Source organism: Pseudopodoces humilis, chromosome 10 (genome assembly GCF_049639895.1).
Source record: "Pseudopodoces humilis isolate 2021_Gansu_Grassland_sample_001 chromosome 10, ASM4963989v1, whole genome shotgun sequence".
NCBI lineage: Eukaryota > Metazoa > Chordata > Aves > Passeriformes > Paridae > Pseudopodoces > Pseudopodoces humilis.
In genome coordinates this window covers 15,006,586-15,034,199 of record NC_142209.1, presented here as the reverse complement: position 1 = coordinate 15,034,199, position 27,614 = coordinate 15,006,586, and the positions used below count along the sequence as shown (strand labels likewise).

The window sequence follows — 27,614 nt, the reverse complement described above, 5'->3', positions numbered from 1 at the left end:
AAGAAGAGCAAATATTTGTTTACAAGCTATGTAGGTATAGTTGTATCTTTTGAATATCAGTAGCAAAAAATGTAAGGCTTATGCCTTTGTCTTAAGTCTGTCTGATGGGAGCTGATAATAACACTAGGAAATACCTTCTCATATTCCAGCTGCATTCATTATAGCTTCCTGCATTTAGGAGGAGAGAGTAGTTGAGACAGTTTATCAGAGCTATGCTGAATGAGGAGGTTTTGTCTGGATCTCTGTGCTTAGAGCTAGCTGAAAGATTCACGTTACAAGAAGAACCTCTGTATTTTTTTCCTGTACCAAGTTCTTGTAGGTTTACTGGGTATTGTAATTACACCTATTGTGAGGAGTTAACTGAAAGTTAAGAGCAGGATATGTTTGTTATATTTTTGTGCTATTTTTAAGTTTTATTTTATGAGTTCTTTGTTCACTCCATTTGCTGTGTAGAAATAGTGCCATGAAATGTGTTTTTTTAGGGAACTGTTGACAGGGGTTGAAGATTGTAAATAATGTGCACCTTCTTTAAATACATATGAGGGAAGTTACAAGGAATATGCCATAGATACACCTTGCTCTCTGTGTTGAAATGAAGTTCTGATGATATGCAGTGCCTGGATTCTGTGTAGATATTTTTACACTATATTTGTCCTAATTGTCAGAATCAAACAATATGATTCAACCCATACCAGATAGGTTCTTTTCTTTCTGACAATTCTATTGAGACAAAGCCCAAAGATGCGTCTTTTAAATGAAACACACTAAATTCACTTGTCTGCCTGGGATTTCTCCATCATACTTGTTAAACAGGTAATAATTTTTAAGTCAGTTGAAAATGGTATCCTACAGTCTACTTAATAGCTAGCAGATAAATACAAGGAAGTGATATTTGGGTGAGAGGGAAGTTGCTACTCTCCATTCTTTTTCAGCTTCTCCATCTGGCAGAAAGTACTTGCTTGTTCTAAATTTGTATCAAGCATCTTAGCTTTTTGAAGAGTTCAGAGCTGTGACCCTTTTATAGTTCTAAACTGTAGTAAAGTCTACAGAATTGCCTCTAGGTAATATGCAAACTAAGTTATTTTATATGTCACATTTCAGTTCAGTAAAACTCACTAACACCGTGTAAGCTGGGTCTCATGGTATTGCAGCTGGACATGCTGTAATATAATTTGAACAGAATTGTGTGTGCACATGCAAAGCTGGTGCATCTTGTTTTCTGAATTTGTGATGTAGGACATCTAGGTGTTCTGTAATATTCCATGTGCAAACCTTTTATCCTTCCCCTACTGCCTCGCTTTGTAACATTGAGACTATTCCCTTCTTGTCTTGAGCACACTGTTCACTCCCTTAGTGTATGGAGAGGGAAAAACCAGTGCACACTCTGCTTGTTAGCTGCTATGCCAGACTGGCCAGAGCAGGAATTTAACCCTTCACTGAAGAAGTTGGTAGGTGAGATCCCTTTCTTGTTTCTACAAGTTTTGAAAAAACAGATCTTCCAGAATGCAGAAATAGATTAAGTCACATGTGCAAGAACTGGGGAATGTCGGCGTTGCTTGCTCAGTCAGTTTCCTGTGGATACTTTTTAATAATATTGTGGAAGTATCTGTAGTTGGTGGAGAGACATTTAAGTTTTGAAAGGTTTCAGTAGTTTCAGCAAGGGTTCTTTAGTCATATACTAAAACATTACATTACGTGTAATGTACAATAATATTTTGTAACTGAAGAACTAAATGATTGTTTACACAATTTTTCAAAAATAAAAGTCTTGCATCAGTGTTTTCCAAGCCAGCTAATTTGTTCTTGCAGATTTTCTGTAGGCTACCATTAATCATGCAGTAAATATGCTGGTTTTGCACAGAACTACTTCTTCACGTGAGCCCTCACATGGCTGTTGGTCATAGAGCAAATTCAGTATTCTGCTGCTTCGTTGATATATAGCCTCACTGCTTTATAATCTGTTATTCTAGTGTTACTGGTTGCCTAGTTTAGGGCAAATTTGGGAGAAAAACTCCAAACGGGGGTTTCCCCCAGGAAAAAATTCAAATGACCCCTCCCCCCAACTGGTCCAGGAAAGGAAAAAAAATTCCTTGGAGGGAAGTGGAAAAAGAGGTCGAGGGAACTCCTCTGCCTCATCTAGCTAAAACTAACTAAAAGCCAGAGAGAAGCTCTGTCCCACAGTGTGTCCGTGCTGCAGACACCACAGTCCAGGAGCGGGATGTGTGGGAGTGATGTTTTTCCTTAACACAAACTGCATGCTTCTTCTTCCCCCCCCCATTCACTCTCAGAGCCAGTCTTAAAGGTGTAGAACTTAATATATAACATAAACCAGACGATTTGGGATACCAGTATCATAAAGTCACCCCAGGACAACTGGAAAGATGGAATTTTTCTCTAGATATATCTTGCAATGAGCAACAGCATCTCTAAGCATTGTATGAACAGTAGTAGCATTTTTTTACTGTGATGCTGTGTGGTATCGCACTTACTTCATTTAGGGTTAAACATAGTCTTCCTGTCTCCTATTTCAAGTGACATAACTAGGACTAAAATGTACTTACGCTTCAGTCTGTTTATTAACAACCTTCAGCTATTCCCAGAAGACTCAGGAAGTGCCTGTTTTCTGGCTTGGCTATGGTGAAAATAAGATTTCTTGGTGTTTAGGGGAATGGACGTAATTATATCCTTTGGATATACAAGGCAAGTGTAATACTGCCCCTGTGTTAAGACGGCAACTATTTTAATCCAATAATGCTCAAAAATACATGGTTTGTGGTCTGCTATTGTCTTGGATAGACATGTTTGAAAATGGTCTGTTGTAAGTTAGTGTGGGAATTAAGTTTAAAATTGAACGTGTTTCAGACTTAAGCTTTGGTTCAGATGCAGGTAAGACTCAAGTATTCTAACAGTCTCTATTAGGAACATATGTGAAAAAAATCTGGCTAAGTTTCTTTAAAAAAAATTCTTATCAATTGAAAAGTTGAATGAAATTAATGGGGTGATTGAAAGCTAAGTGAGTGGGTTCTGATCCAGTTTACAAAGTAGGATTTCCTGATCTGTATTTTATGTATGCTTGTATTGTAGTGATACTTCATATGAGTGCGTGTATGTGTTTGTATTTTTTTCAAGTGGTGGTGGTAAGAGAGTCCATTGTGACTGTTTGGGACACAGTACTTACCCTCCTTCCTAGCTTGTAGGTAAAGATATGACAGCTGATGCACAATCACGGTGAAGAACTTGTTGATTGACAAGCACAAAGTGCAGAGGCTGTGATGGGTAGCAGAGAGGAAGGAGGCCTGGAACTGTGTTGTGGTAGAATTTCCTGAGGAGGAAGAAGTGGTGTGTTTAGGAAATAGCCCTCCCTGCAGTGTGTGGCAGGCTGTGAGCCTGCTGTGGGACTGCAGAGCAGGGTCATCTGAGTGAAGAAGAGAGCAGACCTGTAGGTACTGCAGAGACGTGACAATTTCCTTACTTTAGTTTGCATCATGGTGCAGTGAGGTAAATATACTGTTCTAGTTCTTATGAATGTGACTATCTGTTAGCTGAAGAATTCTGGAGATTATTCATTAACAGGGCAAATAGGTGTGGTTATTGAGATACCCTCTGTGGCAGTGTGTTCCTTTCCTCTCTTAACACCGGTGTTCAGTGTCCCAGCTGTGAATTTTTTCAGTCAGTTTGCTCTGCTGGTAGGAAACTATTGCTGGTAAAGTCTATCTCATCCACTTAGTGGCACCGGTGAACTGGAGTGCACAGCTGTGATCTTTAATGTTTTTCAGCTGATCTGCTAATCTCTAGAAGCAGAACTTGATTCTTTTGTAATTACGGCTGCTCATTTCAAAAGCAGTCACAAGTGTTTCCATGCATATTCTGTCTGTGGCAGATTCTTCTTCTTTCCTGGAAACTAAATGTGTCACACCTGTGAAGTTGTTGGGTCTCAAACAAGACATCCCCTCCTGCCAGACCTGACTCTCATCTAGAGTTTCCAAAACAGTTCCTTTGCTGCTGGTCTGGGGACATCTTTATGGAGAAAAACAGTCTTAGTCTTTCTCTTCCTCAATTGCATCTCTCCATTTTTAGCTTTGCTTTAGAAAGCTGACTGGCTGTATACATTACCTTACATCGTGGCTGGATCTCCAGTGGCTCAGTACTTTTTTTGAGCTTTTTGCTCACTTTATCGTGCAAATATTTCTTTAATCATAGAAATTGACTTCTTAAAATAAAAGTTGACAGTGATACTGCTTTTTAAAAATAGATTTTTCATACTTTGTTGATACTATGAATTTATTAATTCTTCATTCCTCAGAGCAAAGTACTCTTTTGTCCAGCTAAAAGTGACTTTTTAATTCCAGTTGTTTTTCTTTTGCATGTTAAACACTGTGCATTTCTAGCAATTTCTCACTCAAATATTTTCAAGCTACAACATAGTTTACTGTTAATACCAGTGTATTAATTTTTGCAGAGTAGCTCCATGTCCTGAAGGTCAATCTACAAACTCTTTTGAGAAATTCTTTTCATGTCTCAAAAAGACTAGCAGATTTTCTTCATAATATCCTGTACATATGCCTGTACAATCTACAGTGAACTTTTTAGTATGAAATTAAAATGTGAAGTACTGTTTAATTGATGTATATGAACATGTTACTATTTTTCTCTTCTTAATCTGAGTGCCTCTGCTTTATTTCCAGTGTCACTGGCTTTTGATGTTGCTACCCTGAACCCTCTAATTGATACTAATCTTTTAGTCTGTAAAATACTTAGCCTTTAAGTTTGCTCACAGCACATTTTTCCTCTCTCTTGACTGTAATACCTAGATTGTTTTCAGAGAGGAATGAGGTTTAATTTGCTGATCAGTCTGGAGCTACAATCCAGAACTCGTAGAAAGCAGAAAAGCAAAACACTTTGTTTTTTGTTCTTGATATAGAAACAGCTCTTTGTTAGTTTTTAGATGTGAAGCTAACAGGGTGTTTTGAAAAGATAAAGTACTGTTGAGCTGGAAGCAGCTTTTGTCTGCCTGGTTGGAAGAAGCACATTGCAGTTGCAAGGAAAAAAGAAAGACCTAACCAAATTGATAATTATGAAAACAAACAGGCAGGAATACAGAGAAATGATAATCAGTTCAGACAGTAAAATAAAAGAGCTATTATCCTAAGATAGAAAAGGAAGCAGGAATGCATAAAGATGGAGACAAAAGTAGAAACCAAAAACAGACAGTGAAGAGGTATCCACGAAGAGAAACTGAAATGTATTGTCAGAAGTAGATTAGTGTAACATGCTCTAATTAAAATACAATTTTATAATTAATTTGTCCTGAAGACAAATAGGGAAAGGTATAGTATATTATACTGGTAACTTCTCGTTAATACATTCATTAATTATTATGGTTCCCATATTAATGTATATATCAGGTAGTTCTTTGTATAAACATGTATATTTAATGTATAATATGTGGCATATCAGGTAGTTCTTTGTATAAACACAGCAAAATTTTTTTTTGCTTTGTTTCATTTTTTGAAATAAAGCAGTTTATTTGGTGATATGTTCAAGTAAAACAGTGAATCACTCGAAGGCCTTGATTATTATCTAAAAATAAAATAAATGAAGACCAAGCTGCATAATGTTTCATAATTCAGTTTCAGCCTCCTGTTTCATAAAAGTTTTATAAAATCTTTAATATGTTAAATAGTCGCTTTAGAATGTTTTATAACTTAAAATATTTAACTTCATGAATAGAGTTGGGTGTTATGAAGCAGTCTTTTTTTTTCTGCTGTGCTGCTTATGCAGGAAAAAAAGACATGCAGAATTTAATCTATCATTTAAATTTATCCATAATTCAGGTTCATTTGATAAACCTTCATGGGCATTAACTGAGTAAACAAGAACTGCTAAGATTCGTATTAAGTTATCACCCACATTTTCTCACTTGACTTTCTGTGGACTTGAGTGGTTAAGTAAGTCATGGCTTTTCATAAGGTGATAATAACATGTAACATTTATATCCACAAATGCACTGGGGCTTTTTTGATGCCAAGTGTTTTGCATATTTTTCTCCTGAACCAAGACCTGACTGCTGCTTTTCCATGCTCTGAACACTGGCATAGTACATACTTCTGTATACCAGCCTGCACAAGGGTTAAGAATTTAGAGAGCAAAAGACAGGATTGAGTTTTTAATCTCTCACTCACTGACTTGGAAGTTTAGACTGGCTGTGCAGCCTGGAGAACAAAGAATTAGGAAAAAAAAATTCATCTTGAGCCAGTGCTTCAAAAGTGCAAATAAGATCATTTGGGTAACTGCAGACTAAAAATGTGGTCAGATAAAAGTCTGGAAGTAATGGTGTACAGTTGAGTCAATAGAGAATAAAATGATGGTAGAATAATTAATGCAAAATATCCTCATTTCAAATAAAATGTTTTATTAAGTAGATATTGCAGATGTAATTAATTGAGATTGGTTTCTGAAACTTGTAAGTCAATGTACTTGAATGTTTAATGTGATTCTTAAGACTTTCAGCTGTCTTGTCTGGAGGTCAGTGGAATGGGAGACTAATTTGAAAGCAATTGGATGTTAATGCAGTTGGCTAGTTTACATACAGTAAAGAAATAAATTAGTGAAACAGAAGGGTATTTTACAGAATGACACCACAATCCTAGCTTTAAATGCAAGTAGAATTGCTTTCTGAAGTTGATGAAAGCTGGGAACATTAACCCCTTAAAAATCTCAGTCTTGTTTAATGCCTTTTATTTGAAACTCCCACACTAGTCCAGTGTCTGGACTGGTAGCTTTGGGAAGACTAAATGCCCAGTATTTATGCTTTAGCATGCTCATCCCTCTGAAGAGATCTCCCATGTTTTTCTTTTTATTTGTTCTTGAGGCTTGTTTGGAGAAAAAACAAGTGTGAGTATGAGGAGGAGAGCGAATCTCTAGTTTAACCCATGAGAGTGTTTTGTCTTGGTTGCTGATTTGAGTCAGGTTCGCTCTTGGCTTTGATGCTTCAGCTTCTATTTTTGTAAAGCTTCCTGATATCTGCAACCACATGATAACTGCAAACCTGGAGTGTTTAACATTGATCTGTGGTTCCAGTAAATAATCTGAAAGTAGAGTTTAGGTAGGTGACATTTATTTTGGAGTAGTCTGTTTTGACCTACTACAAACTTCTTGTCAAGTGTCAGATTTGTTTGTTTGTAATGGAGAGGCTTTGGACTAAATTCCACTTTTGAGTGGGCAGTTTCTACGTAGGGCCACCATCCGTTAGCTGACCTTGATTGCTTTAATAATAGTCAGCTGCAGTTTTAATAAGGCTTTTTACAAAAATTGTCTGCTCAGCTGCCAAGGGGTGTGGGCAGTTACTAGACAAACAGCAAAATATATTTGCTTGGAGATATTGTGGAGAATATACTTTATTATCAAGGCATAGATAGCCAGATATTGTAGGATGTGGTATTTTTTTTTTAAATAACCTTTTTCTGATCTAGTTAATGCAGTTTTCATATTTCTTATAAAGGAGCTAGCCAAATTAATACACTGATGTATTTATTTTGAAATTACAGACCTCAATTTTATTGGAACTATTTGGTCTGTTTTCTTCTCTGTACAGTATTGCTTGATTTTGAACCATTTTTTTTCTTTTTCTGTTGAAGACATCACTTGTATCTCAGTGCATTAGTTTGATTTCCTTTGTAGCAGTCTGGAAGATTTGCTGTTTGTGTTCTGGTACAAAAAGGAAGCTTTTTGCTTAATTGAGGCCCAGACCTCAAATGTGAGCTTCTGGAGAGGGACTGAAAGTAAATGAGTAGATTTGTGACTCCCCTCTGGAAGACTTTCTGAAAAGGCCAGTCCTTTTTGCTTATTTGTTGATGTTGCCTTTATCTTTTGCTCATTTATCTCAGTGGCTTTACAGAACAGTGTAAGGTGATTCTTGTGACTACAGACTTTCATTCACTGGTTTATTGTTTATAGAGAATTTGACAACTTGTGGGGTAATCCAACAAAGCTGTCTTTGCACAGAACATACTGTTTCTAGAATCAGATGAGGAAGAGGAATTAAGGGGGGAAAAGAATTTTTGACACGTGATCAGTGATGAAATCCTTGTAGTAAATCATGATAGTTTGTCAAATGTAGTTTTCATATTAATAGCAGATCTTGAAGGAAGTTTGAGCATTGGAGTCCTTTTTTGTTTCAACAAAATATTTGGAAAGCCACTGTCTCTGGTTGCATGTTTGGAAACATAAGTAATGTGGTGTTCCCTAATGCTAATGAAACCTTAGCAGCAAACGAGAGCTTTGTGGTCTAAAGAGCTTAAGTAGGACAGCAAAGGCTTTGTTCTGCTGTGCGCTGAAGGAAGTCAGTTCTTTTTAATGGTATTAGGTATTGACTTCATGCCAAAAGCATCTTTTACAAACTGCTTTTGGATGCTACGTTAATTTTGTAAGAGTAATTACACAAATGAGTGGAGTATAAAAAAGATAGACTTCTTGAGGTTGATGTATTTTTATGCATATTTGCAAATGTGGTTTGACGCTACAGCCTGATAATTGTCTTCCTGTTCCCACACTCAAAAGAGTGCATCTGCAACTTTTCTAAAAGCAGTAGCAGAAGTGTCACTTTATTTGACATATTTTGAGTGGAAGTGTCCAGCTGGTGCAAAGTGCACATATCAGAATAATGTGAGACACAGGCCCCGGTTTCCCACATACATTGAAATCTTGTCTTCACTCCCTCTCCTATCTCCTGTTTCTGTGGTTCTCTGGTGAAGCATCAGGGAAAGTGGTTTTGGTGGAGGGAGTGGTGCAGGGGCTGGTGGTAGAACAGGATGGATGCTTTTGGCTGGCAGTACTTGCATGCCATCACACTGAAGTGTTCAAGGCACTAATGGCTGTAGTAGTTAGTCCAACATTTGAGAGCAACCTTAATCCTGTTAGGTTATTTTTATTTTCCTTGGTTATATAGTTGTGTTCACCTGTCTTTAAGTGAATACACGTTCCTTGAGTCTCAGGCCTTACAGGATTTTATGGCATTTTTTAATTTAGCTGTAGATCATCCTACTGCATGTTGAAATTGAACTTAAATTAAATTGCTAATGCTAGAAGTCTACATCATTCATTAGATTCAGGCAAGCTACTGAGTCTGCAAGAGACAGCCTCTGATAAACAGCCTTCAGAGCTTTTTTGTTTGAGTTAATTAAACTTTGGACTTAATTGCTTCCTTAGTTTTTTTCTTTTTCTGCTTTTATGTTTTAAGTTTACTGTGAAGTGTATTTGGATTCAGCCTTGACTGGACACAAACTTTGGTGTTTCAGTTACTTTTCTTTGGATTATTAAATAACCGCTAATTTTAAATGCTATTGTAAGCTGAAAATCCTTGATTTTTTTCTCTGTGGTAGATTATTGTAGCATAAAATGCAAGTATGTGTTTGACTAAAAATGTTTGCTAGGAGGTATTTTGTACCTTTGTTTTTTCCTGCCTAATTCTTAATCCCCATATTTCCACTTGCTTTTTGACTCTTCAACTTGTCCTAATTAGTGTATCTCTCACCTGTTGATCAGTACAGAGTGCAGTGAAAGATGGGTTTTGAAGATGGTTTAATGTATTAAAAATTCCTAAACTTTTTTTTTAATGTAGTTTATTATTGACCGTTTCTCCTTTTTGTTTTGTGCCTTTGCTGTAACTTTCTTAATTACTAAGGACAGATTTGCTTTCTTTGGAATCTCCTGTTACAGCTGATCGTATATAATTGTGATTTAATAAACGTTTTTGATATGCAGATTACACCCAACTTAGTCATGCTGCTAAAATTTATGTTATTTTTCTTTCAGTGGGTAATCAATCCTAAGAGTGAAAGTAATTTTTGTATCCAGTGAAATTAAAAGTTCTTATATTTTAAAGCTGCCAAACATCTCTTGTGCGAGCTGTCTCTTATTTATGTAATAATGATCTTTGGTTGTGCCTGTTACCTTGATGGAAAAGATTCACTTTTGAAATAAAGGGTTTTAAGAGGAAGGAGACAGATTTGCATTGTGAAAGTGATGAAAGACTCCTTACAGCTTAACATGCAAGTATTCAGAGCTGTGTTTACAAAAAGAGGTAGATCTGTTCCTGCACATGCAACCTACTGTTCTGGTTTATGGCTGATACCAGTATACACATTTGCCTGATTTATAAGGTGAATGACTTCTACCCAAGTAGCAAGCATTCCCTCAGAGCACAGCTTATAAATAAATGATGTGTAAATCTGGTACTGCTGTGATTCTTAACTAATTCTTTGTAATTTTGTTTCCTTTTGTTTTTAAAGGATCAGTTTGATAACTTGGACAAGCATACACAGTGGGGCATTGACTTCTTGGAGAAATACGCAAAATTTGTAAAAGAGAGGATAGAAATTGAGCAAAACTACGCAAAACAGCTAAGGTAAGAGTTTTTTTCTTTGCAAGGGGATCTTAAAAGTTACTTAAAATCACTGTAACACTTGGTGGGCAACTATGAAATGCTGTGATTAATGTTTTTAATTTACAGAGTGAATTAGATCACTAGCTATTTCCATGACAGACCAGTTCAAACCAGAAAATTATCTTTGGGTGTGCACTTGCTTGTTTGTTTTTGCCTTTTTTGTCTTTTCTCTCACCCTTCTTTCCCACCTACCTTTCAGATCTTTGAACTAAAAAGATTTAAGGCTTAAAATTAAAGATTCAAACCGAGGAAAACCATAGTGATTTTTTTGCACTGACTATCAGCACGTTTGCTGTAAAGTGCATTATCTGTATCTACACTTGAGTGTGTGTGTGTGTGTGCCTCTGCTACTAATTCATTTCTCATGCTGAATTGGCAAGAGCTACACTACATTGTTTTAAGAAATCTGATGGAAATAATTGAGTAGAAGTTGAGAAAATAACAAGACCTTCCTGTCCTTAAAGCACGCCCTTTCCATAGCAGGTTTTGTCCCTTTGGGTGAGACTGTAACCCAGCCACTCTTTGTCTTACCTCTGTTCTATGGCTGCCAAGTGAAACATCTTTTAGGTCCAATAGGAATTTCCCTTCAGGGATCATACAAGGAGAGTAGCAACCATGAAATGGCTGCTTCAGAATAAAGTTATTTCTTCAGAATAAAGTAGGTTGATTTTTACCAACAGTGCACTCAGTGCTTGAAGAATAAAATTTAAAGTAAGACACTCCTGTGAACTTGGCCTTCAGTGCCATCTTTGCCTTCACTGCCTTGAATTCCTTTGGTGATTCAACTGAAGATGCTGCCTACCCTTGTCAGACTGAAACTGATAGCAGCTCCTCTCCTGCAGTTTCTTCCATCATCTCATCATTTGCAAACCAGATTGTTACTAGATAGAGAGCTGAGAAATCCTTCCTCGTTAAAACAGTAATGAGGTCCACAGCTGAGGCTATGGATGTTCTCTATCTGGGCTGCTCATTTCCTTTTTGATTTCTTCATCAGTTTCTTTTTATCCAGTTGTATATATTCACCTAACATAATAACCTGTTGTTTTACTGAAGGAATTTCTTTCTTAGAAAGAAGAAAATAAATACCACTTTTCCAAAGCTGGTATAGAAGAAATTGAGAAGGTAAAGGAAAGTTGGAAGCATGCACAGCACAGTTTGCAGCTCTGTTTTGATTTGTTTTCAGTTGTCTGTTAAAAAATAGAAATATGTTTTATTTCCACAGATCTCTATCAAAATCATTTCCTTAACAAGTATTCACAAATGCCATTTTGTTTAATTTGTATTTAAAGATTTGTTCCACAGCTATCAAGATGAGACACCACATTATTACTTCAGGATTTGACTAAAAATAGGAAATTTTCTCTGTTCAGCATTTTACTCTGGGTAAAACTATTGATTTTTCTCGAAGTGTCTTTCAAAAATGAAAGAGCTTTGTCGAGTACCCCTTCTGTCAGATGGCTGGAGTGACTGTCCCTGTGCAGTAAGTATGACAGTTCTGGGAAGCACAGGTCTTACTGCACACACGTTATACAGTGCATGCATGCACTTCCTGCCTGCTTCCCACGAGGGTCTGGACAGCACACACATCAGAGGGTGACTGATTTTCTGCCAGTAGACCAGTTCATGAAGCTGCTCTTTGATATTCTTGTATCTGTATTCTCTGGAGGAGACTTGATAGTTCAGTAGTGAACTGTCTCGTGATAACAACTTGATTTCAGCCATCATTCCTCCTGAGGACACTCACTGTTTTTAATTACGTAAAATAGTTATGAGGCCCAGGGGGGATTGAGATCAAGCAAAATTGTCACCTTCAGAAGTTAGCCATCCTGCATCTTACTCCTGGGAAGTTCTGAGGGAGAAGATCTTGTGGAATGGACTGTGGTTCTGGTGAATTTTCATATTGGCAGCCTGTGAAATAGATATTAATATCCCTACTGGAAATTTCTAGTATATCACTGCTGCTTCCTTTTGTAATGGAAAACAAGCTGAAAAAGAGTGTTGAGACTCTTTTTTATAATGCACTTTATAACTGAGATTAATAATGCTCTTGGTTAGTAGAGGATAAACAGTACAGCAAGAGGTCACCTCTTGGTAGTTCTGTGGCTTTCTTAGTGCTTGGATGGGAGATTGAGGAAAGCCAAGTTTAGATAGGAGATAAAGCTAGTGATCTATGGTGTTTTCTTCTGTCTTGGTTTTAGTGTGGACCGTGAACATCCTGTTGAGGTCACTGATGGATCTTATTTTCATGGACTTAAACCCAAGAGAACTTGAGTGAACTTTTCATAACAGTTTTCACATTAGAGTCGTCTCCTGGCAGAAATTCACATTCACTTTGTGTATACCCTTGCATTTTGAAAACTTTATTTTTCTGTATACTGTCACAATGAGCCATTCCCAGGTGCAACAGCCCTTCCAGGTCTTGTAGGAGATGGCAAGTGATGCATGTATAGCATAAGAAGAACTGTTTGAGCAAACTCACTATATTCTGACTGTATACAGGTGTTGCAGCTCATGGTTGCCAAGTAATTCCAGAAGTGATAACTTTTCCAAATGCTGGTTTTAGGTTACAAGTCATTTCTTGCTGTTCTTCTTTGATACTGAAAAAATGACAAGAAAAATCGGGGAATCCTCAGTTGTCTGTGGCGGGGGGAGAAAACACCTTAGACAGCTTGTCTTGTCTTTGCACATCATGTGTTCTGAAACAAAAAAAGGAAGCGTAATTTGATTTTGTTTGAGCTAACTTAAAGGAAGATCTGAAGTTTTGTATGGTGTAGGTTTCAACTAATGTACTGTGTTACCCCAAGGTTTGCAAGGGTTATTAGAGGTTGTTACTGAGTTACAGGGATGCGAATCAGGACAAAGATATTGCAGGGTACATTGTACATTATGATATTCCATTTTAATGATATGACTATTTAATTTGTTTTTATTTTGTAATTGGAAAAAAATTAGATTTAGTATGTGCCAAACTACTGCGCTCTTGACTGAATTTTTTCAATTGAATTCTCAGATGCTGTTTTCCATCAGGATAGTTTTTTAAAAGGGGCAAGGTGAAGGTTTGTTTTGTTCCGCATCATTACACACAAAATAATTCTGGAGGTTCATTCCCTTTTCATCTTGTCTAAAGCATTATGACACTTGAGCAGACAGTGGAGTTCCACTTTCTGTGATGTTAGGCAGTAATACAAGTTATACCTGCAGGTGGAGATGAAACTGCCATGGAATAAAATTTCTGAATATGGTCAACTTCTCTAAAGTTGGTTTAAAGCAAATAGCTGTGATTGTTCTTGAGCTGTTTGTTGCCCATTAAAATTGAGCATTGTGATCTCTGGAGACATCTAGTTACTCTGATCAAATCTGTTTTTCGTGTTCCTTCAGCATACTGTTGTGTTTAAGTGATATTTTCATAAATACAATATTAATATATGCATTTGTCTAGTCAAACTGAGACAGTTTCCACATTTTTATATGCATAATCTTGTGTGTAAGCGCAAATGTAAACCTGGGAACACAGATTATCACCACATGTGATCATTTCTCAAGACTTTCTTCCTTTGACTGGAGCTGAGATTCTTACACTGCTCATTACTATTAAAATATGGTTGTGGCAGGTTTTTTTTATAATCCTGCTGCCATAAACTTAATATAACATAATATAATATAACATAAACTTGTGATTCCTTAATGGTTCCAAGGATATTCAGCTTTGTAAACTTGAAGTCCAGGTTACAATTTTTTAAGATTGATTGCTCCAGTGTTTCTAATGAGGTGTTACTGAACACAGTTAATTGTTATTGTTTTCACACAGTGAAATACTACTACATATAACACATAACTACATAAGACTGGTGTGCATTCACTGAAGATATCAAAATGGTATTGAAACAATTACTTTACATATAAACAGGAAATGCTTTTAAGTACTTACTGCAATTTTAGCTACTTATGAAAGCAAAAAAAGTTTGTGACCAGGCTAATTTGTTATGTGATGTAGAGGCTGTAGTGGTTTAATATGAGCAGATACCACAGTACCTGAGTTGCTACCTTAATAGAAATTGTGTTGATACTGCTGCTTCTGTTCTGTACATGCTGTATGAATTGACTGAAGAAAACTTAGCTTTCAGTTGCTGAACACAATTTTTTACACATCTGTAAAATTTTGTGTAGATGTTCTATGAGCCTGACTATAAGTCATTTTTATCAGCTGAAGTGCTTTTTGAAACTTCTGCCTAGGTGACTTCTCTTAAAAATCAGGTTCCTGTCTCTCTGGTGTTGACCTGAGACCAATTTATACCAGGAAGTGATACTAATAAAATTACAGGAGCAGCACAATTGGATGTGGTTAATCCTGTATAAAATATGCTTCCAAATGGCTGGCTGTAAGACAGAGTGTGATAGAAGCCATCAAAATTTTACTTCCAAAGAGGATTCAAGTGTCATCAGCTGCACTTTTCTTAGGAAGCAAAGACATTAATCTTGTAGATACGTTTCTGTTCTGATGATCACCAATTACTTGTAGAGTTTTCTTATAAACTAGTCCAGATCCATGTCAGAATTCTGAGATTTAGGCATGGATTTAGATTGAAATGTCAGAGAATGTTATGCCCTCTTAGAAATGTCAGCTGGCTCCTCTTTGAAAGATTGCTTCACTCTTCAAATCCATGCTCATACGGGCTGCTTGTCAACCTGTGCTTTTTCAAAGATTTAAATTTAATATTTCTGTTTTGATTAGGTATTGGTATTCACTTATTGGAAAAGCCATCTATGCATAATTGTTCACATGAACACTGTCTGTTTCTTTGATCTTTAAAACCTGCATTTGCTTGTCAATTCATTTTTATTGCCTTTGATTACTGTACCTTGTGCTGTTAAATCCTAATGTCTCAAACCTGTGTGTTCCTTTGATCCAAAGGCAGATGAGATTCACTAATGAAACTGGCTGTTATTAGGAGAAGGGATTATATAATATTTTTGTCTTTCTAGAAATAGTAAACAATTGCATTAAAGAATGAAACCAGAACAGGAATCAGCATGCTAATAAATAATCTGCATTTATGACCCTTCTCTCCTGCCATTTTAAACTGTATGGCTGTAGTAAGTAATTTCTTTTCTCATTTTTAACAACTCTGAAAATCTTCCCTTGAAAAGGCTCATGCATGGTTGCTTAGCTACAGCATTGTATGTGTGTTATGCATTTCATATTCTGAATAAAAATAAGATGAATTTTAGGAATTTCCTATTCATTAATAAGCACTGAGGATCAAAGCAGAAATGTAAAGGAAAATGTACCACAGAAAAATTGCTTAGTGAATATTATTTTTTTTTCTATTGTGTACATGCATTTTCCTATCAAAATGTCTGCATTTAATTCCTACCAAGCAGAATGGCAGTAGGTTCTGGGCACAGTGAGAAGAGATTCTTACTTGAACTTCAGTAAGGAGGTTACTATAAAATGTGTAGATGATTTTTAAAAAGTCAGTGTTTATTCTGTTTCTTAGTACATACTGATATTAGAAGGACCTGACTTTCTTAACTTAGTTGGGTTTTTTTGGTTGTAGTCTCAGAGGGTATAGAAATATGCAAAAGATCCAAGTTTACTATTTCCACACCAACTCCCTGCTTGTATTCCGATGTATACTTTGTGACTGGACATAATCTCACTATGTGGACTTCTGTACCATAGAGATGACTTCGAGGTAAATGGATTTGAGAAATTATACAAGGTTATTTTGGATGAAAGCAAAATTAACACCTTTCTTTTAATGGTAACCTCTCTGAAGTTACAGAGAGGCAGTGGGGTGAAATACACAACATGCATGCCAGATTTTTTTCTCTAGGATCTTCTCTTAACTCTTCGATTCTGTTTGTTCTCTGCATTTATATGATAAGCAGATTATTTGATATCAATGTTATCAAAAATTAGACTGTGATACTGTGTTAAGTACCGGTCCTGTGGATTGTCTTGTAGAGATTTGCTTGATTTCTAAAATCCGGATATTTTGCGATGCTGATGGTAGGACAAACTGTAAAATCTTTTTTCTATAAAGACATGTTGCCTCTCCTGTTCTGGATGTGTCCTTGTGGAAGATTTGGGAATACTGTGGTTAAAGTCTTTGACCTGAATCTATACTCAAAGCTTGCTCCAGGCAGGGAGCTTTGTGCTCGTGGCACAGCACACAGTGCGACTGTCTGTGTTACACTGTGCTCATACATTGGCCTTGTCCTCGTCTGCTGCCGCCTTCTGCATGCGGGAAAAGGATGTTAAATAACAAACTCTTCATTTCATTTCACTGCAGTAGAAGTTTTCAAATACTTGCAAATTGTTCTAGGTCAAAGTGGTGTAAAGCTTTGATAATACCACAGATTTCAGCCTTGTGTTATCTCAAGAACCGTTATAAGTTGACAGAGGAAATAGATTTGTTCATAGAATGTTTAACAGAAATAATTTGTTCATGCAGTTTTCTATGTGTGGCTTCTCAAAAGAGACTCTAAAGTAGGATCTTTTTTTGTTCTTCTTTAATAGAAATCTGGTTAAGAAGTACTGTCCTAAACGCTCACCAAAAGATGAGGAACCCAGGTAAAAATGTCCATTTCAAGTTTGATGTGTAAAAAGTGAGAACTAACAGTATATGCTGTTCTTTTTGGAGTTGTTTTTTTTTTTTTTAAGATATTTAATTGGTGATGACAACAAAAAAAATTGTGCTTGGCTTTTTACAGTTCTGCTGTAATTCTTAAGCATGAAACCTTTGTTTACTCCTACTGGTATTTTAATGTAGTAAACATGGCAGGTTGTACTTGCTCCCTTCCAAATTAATCTTTAAGGTAACTGAAATTTTGAAAGCAGAAGTTTAGCTTGCTATGTACAGTCTAGTGTTGTTTTTTAAAGAAAAGCAAGAGTGTGTCCTTAGGCTTTGTTTTTTTTGCATAGTAATAGAGATTTTCAGTGCATTTTTATGGCAATACAAATGTAGCTGTGCAGCCTTATACTGAGACCAGAGTGTACACAAATTGTCATGTTATGGGCAAGAAGAACGCTTAAAATGCTGACTTGCTTTGACTCTGGAGACAAAATAAGTGGGTGCCTAATGGTGGAGGAATAATTTGTGCTAAACAACTTTATTTTTTGGAAATATGCTTGTTTTGCTGTCCATTCCATAGCCATTTAAAAAAATTTATTTGAAAAAGCACAATACTGTTTTTTTTTTCTTTAGGGGTAAGTCTTAGGGAATAGACAAAGTGGACGAGTTTCAGGTTGCAGCCAGAGCACGTGCTGTGCAGAGTACCTGAGAATTCACAGTAGGATTTCCTCCAGCTCCTTTAAGTATGTAAAGATCCTGGACCTGAGGGAACAGGCTTTTCAGTGCTAGAGTGGCATTTGAAATTCCCAAAAGCCAAGCCTATGGAGATGGCAGTATTCCACAGTTAAACAAGAGAAAGATGTATATTTTAATGCGGTGCCTGTTCTTTTTTTTCCTTTCTTCCCTTCCACACACACTTTCTACCCTTTGCCCCTCCTCTTCCCCCCTTTTTAGTGCCAGCCATAGTGGCACCTTACTTCCAGCCAAGAGGTGGGCAGGCAAACAGGCAGCTGTCTCCAGAGCTGATAGCAAACTTGTTCTGTAGAATCCATCGGGATGCATAGGAGTGGTATGATTGGCATGTTCCACCCTCAAGACTACCAAGCACATCATCTCTGCAGCAGGCTCAGCCTCCGAGCCTAGGGACGTATGTATCCGTTCCCAAGCTCAGGCCTCTCCCTGGGCAGCTTAGGAGATACCACTATACTACAGGGCTTGCCAGGTAGTATTCTTCTTCTTTCTTTTCCATCCACAAACCCATGTTCTTATAAAATGTATTTGAAGAGACATTGCAACATAGATTACATACTAGGCTTAACATAGGCTTTCCCAGCTTGTGTTTCTTCTCTAACTCAATTAGCATTGCAGATAAGGTTTATTGTAAAATGTCTATGATTTTTTTTTTTAATCAGGAGTACAGACTATACTAAAATAAGTGTATTTTTAAAAGCTGTCTAACTTTTTGTGCGTGTTTGTGTGTGTGTGCTTTCTGACAGGTTTACTTCGTGTATTGCCTTTTTTAACATCCTCAACGAGTTGAATGACTATGCAGGACAACGAGAAGTAGTTGCAGAAGAAATGGGACACAGAGTGTATGGAGAATTGATGAGATATTCTCATGATCTAAAAACTGAGAGAAAAATGGTAATTTCTGTGTTTTTAAATTTGAAAATAGGCTATCAAGATGTATTTCTTTTAATGAACTGACATATTTGTTTACCCATTTTGACGAACATGGCAATACATAGGTGTTGTAATACATTTATAAAACACATTTAAGGTTTTTCTATAATATATAATGTTATATACTATAATACAGTTACTAAACCTAAAAATTATTATCTTGGGAAGACAGTGCTTACTAGTAACCTTTTTTTTTGCCAGTGTACCACAGTATCTGTGATACTATTCTTGCATGTTAAGTAGTGTCTTCCAAAGAGTATGGGTAGCTTATGGAAGATACTGCACATCATAGGCTGTCAGCTAGTGCAGGGACTAATTAACAGCAATAATACTAAAAATATAGGTAAACTTAATTTATTTGTGATGTTTTTAGCATCTTCAGGAAGGGCGAAAGGCTCAGCAGTATCTGGACATGTGCTGGAAACAGATGGATAATGTGAGTTTGTGTTTGGATTTTATTCCTGTTGAACTTAAGTAAGATATACAGGCTGTAAGTGGAATTGTTTTCATCTGGCTTGCTTAGATTTAATATTTAGGTATATTATTGAATGTCCAAGTAACTTACTAACATAATGCAGTTCAATGTATTTATAGTTCCCTGGTTAAAAAAATCTGTAAACAGCTTCTGTGTTTATGTTTGAGAGAAGCTTTGGCTTTTATCCAGCGTAACCAGCATAAAGGAATCTGGTTTTAACATGGGTACAGACTTCGGTTGCTTCTCCTTCGGCTAAAAAGGACAGTTTATTTATACGAAGATAAAACCTTAAGTCACTGAATTTGACTTGAACTTGAGGGCTTGTTCCAAGATGTATTCAAGAATACCACTATAGACTATTGTACTTTCAGGAGGTAGAATTACTGTTTAACAGAGAAATGCAGGAAGTGAATGTCTCTAGGACAGACTATAAGCTTCTTTTTCTTGAAACAAATGCTTTTAAAGATAAGAAAATATAAAATTCAACCAAGTCTGTTCAGGATGTATTCTGATATTCTGGTTTTTTGTCTTAAAAATTTATTATATCTGTGATCCAGATTATTGGGAAGCAATACTGGAGAAATGAGTTTCTGTTCTGTTGTTGTGGTCCCAGATGAGCAGGATCTTGCTTCACTGTCACATCCAAGAGTTTAATTCATCATGAGAGGATCAGAATAGGAGCAGATGTGGTAGTTTTAGATGTTATTCCTCTTCACCAAGATAGTTCAGCCCACAATTCAGCTCAAACAATAGAGTGCCTTGTATTTACCTGAGTGCAAAGGCAGTCTTTTTAATGCATTTAGATGCCTTTAAGGGACACACTAACCTCAGTTGACTGACTTTGCTGTGAAGCAGGAGCTCAGAGTCTCAGTTGCAGTTTCTCTCTAGAGATGTGAACTTCTGCAACAATTTTTCCTAGAGCAGTTGTCTTGACAACAGCCACATATATGGAACATCAAGTATATTGAATACTGTTGTCTGTGCTACCTACAGCTGTGCAACTTGACATGAATACTGATGATGATTGTAATGTTGATACATCCTTCAGACTGCCTTCAAAATAATTGAGTTGACCTAGTTGCTGTGCTAACAATGTGCTCCTTTAAAGGGACTTTGAATTTAAGATATTTAAATGGAGGCTTTGATATTTAGAATTCAGAATTAATGTACGAAACCAAATGGGAATAGTGCCTGTTGAAGCAGTAAGTTTGTGCCTTTTGTAGAGCAAAAAGAAATTTGAGAGAGAATGCAGAGAGGCAGAGAAGGCACAGCAAAGCTATGAACGACTGGACAATGATACTAATGCGACGAAGGCTGATGTTGAGAAGGTAAGGGCAGTGACTTTACTTCATTATCGATGATATTTCATTTATTTCATTTACATGTTAATCATCAATACTGAAACAATATTCATTGAATGTATAAAATCGTGTATAAAATATGCTTACTTGTTATATGCAAAATCAAAGTTCCAGTGAACTTATAAGTGTAAGACAGCACAGGAAAGGAGTGTTATGGTTTGAGTTGAAAGGGACCTTGAAGACTCGGCAGGGACAACTTCCACTGGACCAGGTTGCTCAAAGCCCCATCCAGCCTGGCCTTGAATGCTGCCAGGGATGGAGCATCCACAGCTTCTCTGGTCAACCTCCTACCAGTGCCTCACCGCCCTCATAGTGAAAAATTTTTTCCTAGTGTCTCCTCTAAACCTGTCCTCTGTGAGTTTAAAACCGTTCCCCCTTGCCCTATCACTACCTGCCCTTGTGAGAAGTCCCTCTCCAGCTCTCTTGTAGACTCTCTTTAGGTACTTGGAAGGGGCTCTAAGGTGTGCTCAAAGCCTTTACTTCTCCAGGTTGAAAATCTCCAAATCTCTCAGCCTGTCTTCATAGGAGGGGTGCTCCAGTCCTCTGGTGATCTTTATGTCCTCCTTTGGACTCTTGCCAGCAGGTCCATTTCCTTCCTGTGCTGAGGGTACTCCAGGTGGGGTCTCAAGAGTGCTGAGCAGAGGGACAGAGGCAGCTCCCTTGACCTGCTGGCCGCGCTGTTTTGGTGGAGCCCAGGGTGGGGTTGGCTTTCTGGGCTGTGAGTGCACATTACAAGGACCCCCAGGTCTTTCTCCTCAGGGCTGCTCTCAACCCATTCTCTCCCAGCCTGTGTTAGTGCTTGGGATCACCCCACGCGCATGCAGGACCTCGCATCTGGCCTTGGCAAAGTTCACGAGAGTCCCTCTGGATGGCTGCGCAGTGTTCCTTACACTGGCAGCTCTCTGCTCTTTGGTACCTCGTGGTTTGTATGTTCAGCCACTTCTCTGTGGGTTTTAGGATATGCATTGAAGCAGTCTGGCTTAGGGAGCTGCAGTGATCATCGCTTTCTCTGTATATAACAAATGAGGGTTTGGAGTGTCAGGTTACGTGAAATCTCGCATTCTTCATATTTCAGTTATAAGGATGTTGGTTTTGATGACTTGTGACTAGTGTTCTTGCATAGTTGATGAAATAAAATAATGCTGTGTGTCATTGAAAAGTACAAGACATGTTTAACCTGGTAGCACTTTCCTACTAGGCTAAGCAGCAGTTGAACCTGCGCACACATATGGCTGATGAAAACAAAAATGAATATGCTGCACAACTACAGAATTTTAATGGAGAACAGCACAAACACTACTACATTGTCATTCCTCAGATCTACAAGGTAAAACAATTAACAGATAAAGTATGGCTGATCCTTTTCTAAAGAGGAAGTAGACTTTAAAATTAAAAACTATTTTTTTTTTATTTTAGTGGATCATTTTATCAAGAAATTGCCTTAGTCTTGAGACAGTTTGTGGTTTTTTCATGAGACTGCGTAGCATACTAATGCTTAGATTTCTAATGAAAATTCTTGGTTGCATTTTCTGTAAGATTTTATACTTTATAATCTCCTTGTTTAAATATTTCTGAAAGGCTCTGGCAAAATGAACATTTGAGACATCTGGGTGACAGCAGACATTTAAAACAATCCTAATAAGGGTTGAAGGACTACCCGAGTAGCTCTCGGGTCCTTGTGTGTGTGTGAATGCTCTGCCTCTGGTGAGAAAAGCAGGTGGCTGATGGTGACTGGTTTAATGGCTCTCATGCATGGGTGAAAATCAGCTGCATTGGGAGCAGAAGGTCCAGCACCCTCCCCAGCCTCCAATTAGTCCTTGCCCCATCAGTGTTACCAGCAATCCACAGATCTCTCTAAACCAAGTAAAAAAGTTAAAGATCAGTACTTTACATCTAAAGTGGGGATTTCTTGAAATGCTTTATGTAACTATTAAGATTTTTTTGTAACATTCTTTCAAAAATACGGGCTTTGCAAACTGGAAAACCAGTTTGAAGAAGTTGAGGGCATCAGGTGAGGAGAGTTCAGAAGTGTGTTGGCATGTACTTTCAGCCATTTGGGAAATATGGGTGGATACTGAGACAGGGAGTGAGGAAATGGAAGGTGAAACACTGAGTTTATCTGAAGGTATTCAACTTAAATATGTTTGATATTTTCCAGAAACACAAGTCGGTTCACATTTTTTTTAAGAAATCCTTACTAGAAGGTCTAGGATTCACAGGAGAAAATTGCCTTGGCTTGTTAAATAATTGTCTAATATTTTAACTGTTAAGCAGCACTGCAGTAGGTCTGACTTTACACACTGATCCAAGAACTGCAGTCAGCTCCCAGGAGAAACAGGCTGATCATCTTTGTAGCCTGCACCAGACTTTTGCTTTACCGCCTTTATTTCTCTAGGGCTAAAATCCATTATCATTGTAAGATATTACTCACAATTTTTGAACTCTACAGTAAGAGTAGAAAGGCCTAGTCCTGCTTTCTCTTGGGACTACACTTTTATTACTTCATTGCAAGTATTTGGTAACATTCTATGGGAAAACCTTGGAGAGGGGTTTAGCATGTCTGGATGGTTGTTTTGTCTTGGAGAGCTGAAATTGAATATTGTTTGAGACATCTGCCTCAGTGTAGATACAGGAATGATCCAACTTCTTATTCAGTTTTTGACACCTATTGGTATATGCTTTACTGATTTTTGGTTTTGTTTGGGGTATTTTCCAAGCTCAAGTGAAAAGTCCAGGGCTATTATCTTAAAAATATTTCTCTTTAATTTATTCTTTTTTGTTCTGTTCCTGTAAACTTTTACTGCAAGTATTACGTAATGGTATTCTTCTCTTTATTTTCTTGCACACTGCTAAAGGAAATGTTTTTTATTTCAAAACAGAGTATCTAAACTGCAGATAATTTTAATTTTTCTTATTTTTCCTATATTTTAAATAACTGCTATTGGTTGGAAGGTATAATAATAAAAGCAAGATGGAGATATTTATCTCTAGAGAGGAATTACTTAGAACTAGGAGGAGAGAGTGAGGAGATGTAGAAATCAGTAAAATTTCCTTCACTGTGATTTTCATTTTTGCATGAAACAAATACTTTAAACAGTTGCCTGTAAACACTGTACATGTGCTTTATAAAAGACAAAGGAAAAGAAAGTCCCATCCTTTACATGGTTTTTAGAAATAAAAGAGCATAAAGTCATCATAACTATTGTACTGGGCATCTGAAGTTTGTGTCTGAAAGGACTTTTAAGTTCTGTTTTGTTTAGCAAATAAAAATATTGGGAAAGCATAGAAGTTCTGTCCCACACTGTGGTGACCACAGTAACTGCATGTCAGGATCAAGGAGGAAAAAAGTCAGCAAATGGAAGCTTTATTTTATCTTTCTTTGCACTTGCAGCAACTTCAAGAAATGGATGAAAGAAGAACTATCAAACTTAGTGAATGTTACAAAGGCTTTGCTGACTCCGAGCGCAAGGTTATTCCAATTATCTCAAAATGCTTAGAAGGGATGATCCTTGCAGCAAAATCAGTTGATGAACATAGAGTAAGTAGAACTGAGTAACCTTTTAAATGTGTGTGAGCAATTTAACTGCTACAGAGGCTGTGGAGAGGGGAAAGACTGACTTGCCCTGTATAGTTACCTTTCTGTTGTCAGATACTTGCTTCAAAAGTGTTGTTGTGACTGATTTCAGCAGAAGGGACCACTTCTGCTTTTGTTGTCCGCTCTCTTCCTGCTTTATTGATTTCATGTAATCTGAATAATATCTTTGACACATTCTCGTTGGGTGTGATTTGGGACACGTTATTTTGGTTATCCTGAAATTTATCTCGGAATACCATGCTCAGTATTTTCCCCTGTATGTGACAGGGTGTTCAGTCAATAAAGTTTAATAAAAGGGTGCTCAGTTAATGAAATGTCATTCTGTGTCCTATTTGATTGCAGCAGGTTCTGTCCTATTTTATGTTACTACTTCTAGTTTCTTAGTTTTGTCTTCATTTCAGTGCCAGTGTTGAAAGATGAAAAGGTGGAAAGTAGTTTTGCCCTGTTTTAAATTTGTGGTAACCTTGGGAAGAATTTGCTGGAATATTCTGAATAGCAGAGTATGCTTTGCTATGCACTCATGAACACTTTTGAGGTAAAAGAATGTTGTTATCTTAACTTGCTCTGTCCAAAAGTGTGTTTTGAGCTCACTCTTACTTTCTGTGCATCTCTGCAATTAAATGAAAAATTTGTCTGGTTTCTTCTCTCTGGTTCTTGATGGGTTTCCTTTTAAAACTCCTTAATGTCCTATGTTTAGGACTCTCAACTAGTGATAGACTGCTTCAAATCTGGATTTGAACCTCCTGGAGATTTTCCATTTGAAGACTACAGTCAGAATATTTACAGAACTATCTCTGATGGAACCATCAGCACACCAAAGCAAGAGGGAATGAGAATTGATACAAAAACTACAGTTGGCAAGGCTAAAGGAAAGCTGTGGCTATTTGGAAAGAAACCAAAGGTAACAATTAAGAAATTACTATTTTGAAAATTAAAATTTGAACATTTAGAGTGCATGGAAGCAGCAATTCATGCGTTTGTAAAAAATCTTCCCCTTGCCTACCAATGTCTTTTTAAAGTATGTGTAAGGAGATCAGAAGGTTTGAGTAGGTTTGAGTTCTTACCATGTTAAAAAAATCAAATTGCCAGTGGGGAAGTTTTTCAGTTTTTGTTCTAGTAATTTGTGTCTGGGAGCGTGTTTAATAGTTATTTGATAAAAGTAGTTTCCCATTACTGTAATGTTTCTAAGATTCTGTAAAGACTTGCTGTAGTTGCATAGGAAAGGTGTTAATTGTGAATGTGAAAATAAAGGGAGGGGAGAGTATGCTTCAGAATTGGGCAGATTTCAGATCTGTCTGTTATGGCACAAATGCAGCCCCCTTCTAAATGTCATACATATAGAAGTGTCATATAGATTTTTATTACATCTGCTAAAAGTTTTGAAAACTCCTGAGGTTTCTCTGAAAACATTAAAATTTATAATATGTCACTGGTAAAACATAATGTGGAAGCTCCATAAAGGTAAATGTCCAAGAAGAAATACTACTATGAATTAGGTAAAAATACTCCTATGCTGAAGAAAAAATTGAAAGCATTGAAGTTACTACTTTGTTTTCTTATGAGTTACAGTTAACACTTTCTGTGTGAGGTGCCTTCATGGATCAACAAAAGATTGTCAGTACATGCACTAGGTATATAAATGAATGGAGCATATACGTATTTAAATTTTATGCTTTATTTAGTACTGGAGCATATCCAATGGGCTGTTTTAATTCTTCCCAAAAATTTCTGTGAGGTTATTTTAATGCTCCAGGACAGTTTCTGTCATTTATTACAGGAAACTTGTTAGAGCTTCTAAGAGTTTCTAAAATGGTAGAATTTATTTTCCACTTGATAGTATTCTGAGAAAGTAGGTCTTTACAGAAAGGAAGGATACTGCTGATTCTTTATTCCATCCTCAGTATATTATGTAACTCTAGCTGTGTGTTAAAACTGACTGTTTACTTTTCATGCAATTTAATTAATGATTCATAGCAGCTCACATGCACTAATATATGGGCATATATATTGCATTTGTCTGCAGAGGTGGGTGAGATTCAGCCTGTTCTGAAATCAGATCACAGTTGCCAGTTTGACCACAAGATATCTTTGAGAGTTTGCAGAGTATGTAAATGTACAGTGGTTTCAGTGTGGACCTTGGCATTTACTATAGTTACCAGAAATCCCTTAGTGTGATGACAGCTGAAGCTGACAAGACTTGTCCTGCACTTTCTTCTGCCCAGTTCACTCACTGTGTAGCATTCAGGGAGTCAGATGTACTGTTTTCTCTGTGGAGCCACAGGTGTGAGGTGTGTGTACACACTACATCCATCTCTTCCCTAAGGACCTGGATCAAATGAAAGAGTTTGTCCCGGTTTTTTACCTGTTTTTGGGGAGGATGGAGGAGCGCGCTACAAAACTGTAGCTAGAAGCAAAATACTTACTGGAAGATATATATTTAATTCCAAATACTGTTCATGGGTTTTAAAGTATATTCTTAAATTATCTATTATAGAATTAGCTGGTTTACTACAGCTGGGGTTTTCATGGGGGCCTTTGGACCTTCATTTAGCTGAAACTATGGCTGGTCTTGACTTCCAGGTATTCCTTTACCTATTTTAATGTTGTCAAAGACACAAAAGCCTTTTATAAAGGGAATGAATTGTGCATCAGTGGAAATAGTAGAGAAATATTGAACTGAGAATAGCAGAGGTGTGAGAGACACAAAATGAGAGAAGCAATTTGAAAAAAGGGGAAGAGGTTTTTGGGATTTTATTAAGAGTGTCATGCAGCCATTGTCAGTCAGCTTGACTACTGAGTTTGAGAATACTTTTTGTTTTAGTCATTCTCCATAGATGTACCAAATCTTCCTGATTTGGCTAACCTGGTAGGGTACCTCAGTATGTAGGAGGAAGTAGGTAGTGAGCAGGAATGCTTAAGCTCCCAGGATGATTGTAACTAAATTGGCAATAGCAGAGCTGGGTTTTAAGGAAAGAGACAGGGAGCTTTGGGATCTTGTTAGGATCTTGTGGCAGTATTGAGTCTAAAGCTTCCTTCCTTCTCTGCAGCAACCTGTAACTCTGAAGATTAATTCATGACAGAAACCTTTTAAACCAAATACAGTTAAGAGTGTAAATGTGTGTGGAACATTGCAACCTGTTTGTGTGTTGGATGGAAATTTTATTTTTTAAGACAGAATTTTCATTTTAAATTCACTTTGAACATTTGGCTTATTTATTGCTTTCTTTATTTCCACATTAGCCACAATCCCCACCCCTAACCCCTACTAGTTTATACACATCCAGTACTCCTAATGGGTCCCAGTATCCCATATTCTCCATTGAACCAGTGCATTATTGCATGAGTGACATAAAAACAGGGAAGCCCAGAATTCCTTCTTTCAGAAGCCTCAAAAGAGGGGTAAGTTTGATAATAAGTTGAAATGCATGATGGGCTATGAGCAGTGTGTTTGTGATGTGGCTTTTCTAATGCTCTTCAC

At 37.1% G+C, this 27,614-nt stretch overlaps 1 protein-coding gene across 4 annotated transcripts in view; it reads left to right on the top strand.

Annotated features, from left to right (window-relative positions):
- Nucleotides 1-27,614, top strand: part of FNBP1L (formin binding protein 1 like) — a 57,970-nt gene that overhangs the window by 18,996 nt on the left and 11,360 nt on the right. For 2 of the 4 annotated variants that reach the window (XM_014250685.2, XM_014250684.2), the window contains exons 2-9: nt 10,290-10,405; nt 16,968-17,021; nt 18,519-18,666; nt 19,079-19,141; nt 20,404-20,508; nt 21,740-21,868; nt 23,933-24,079; nt 24,834-25,037. In XM_014250685.2, coding sequence (XP_014106160.1) covers nt 10,290-10,405; nt 16,968-17,021; nt 18,519-18,666; nt 19,079-19,141; nt 20,404-20,508; nt 21,740-21,868; nt 23,933-24,079; nt 24,834-25,037 — 966 coding nt within the window. Of the gene's footprint in view, nt 1-2,865; nt 2,887-10,289; nt 10,406-16,967; nt 17,022-18,518; nt 18,667-19,078; nt 19,142-20,403; nt 20,509-21,739; nt 21,869-23,932; nt 24,080-24,833; nt 25,038-27,376; nt 27,536-27,614 lie in introns of those variants that run through there. The other 2 variants (XM_014250690.2, XM_014250686.2) reach the window with 2 other exon arrangements.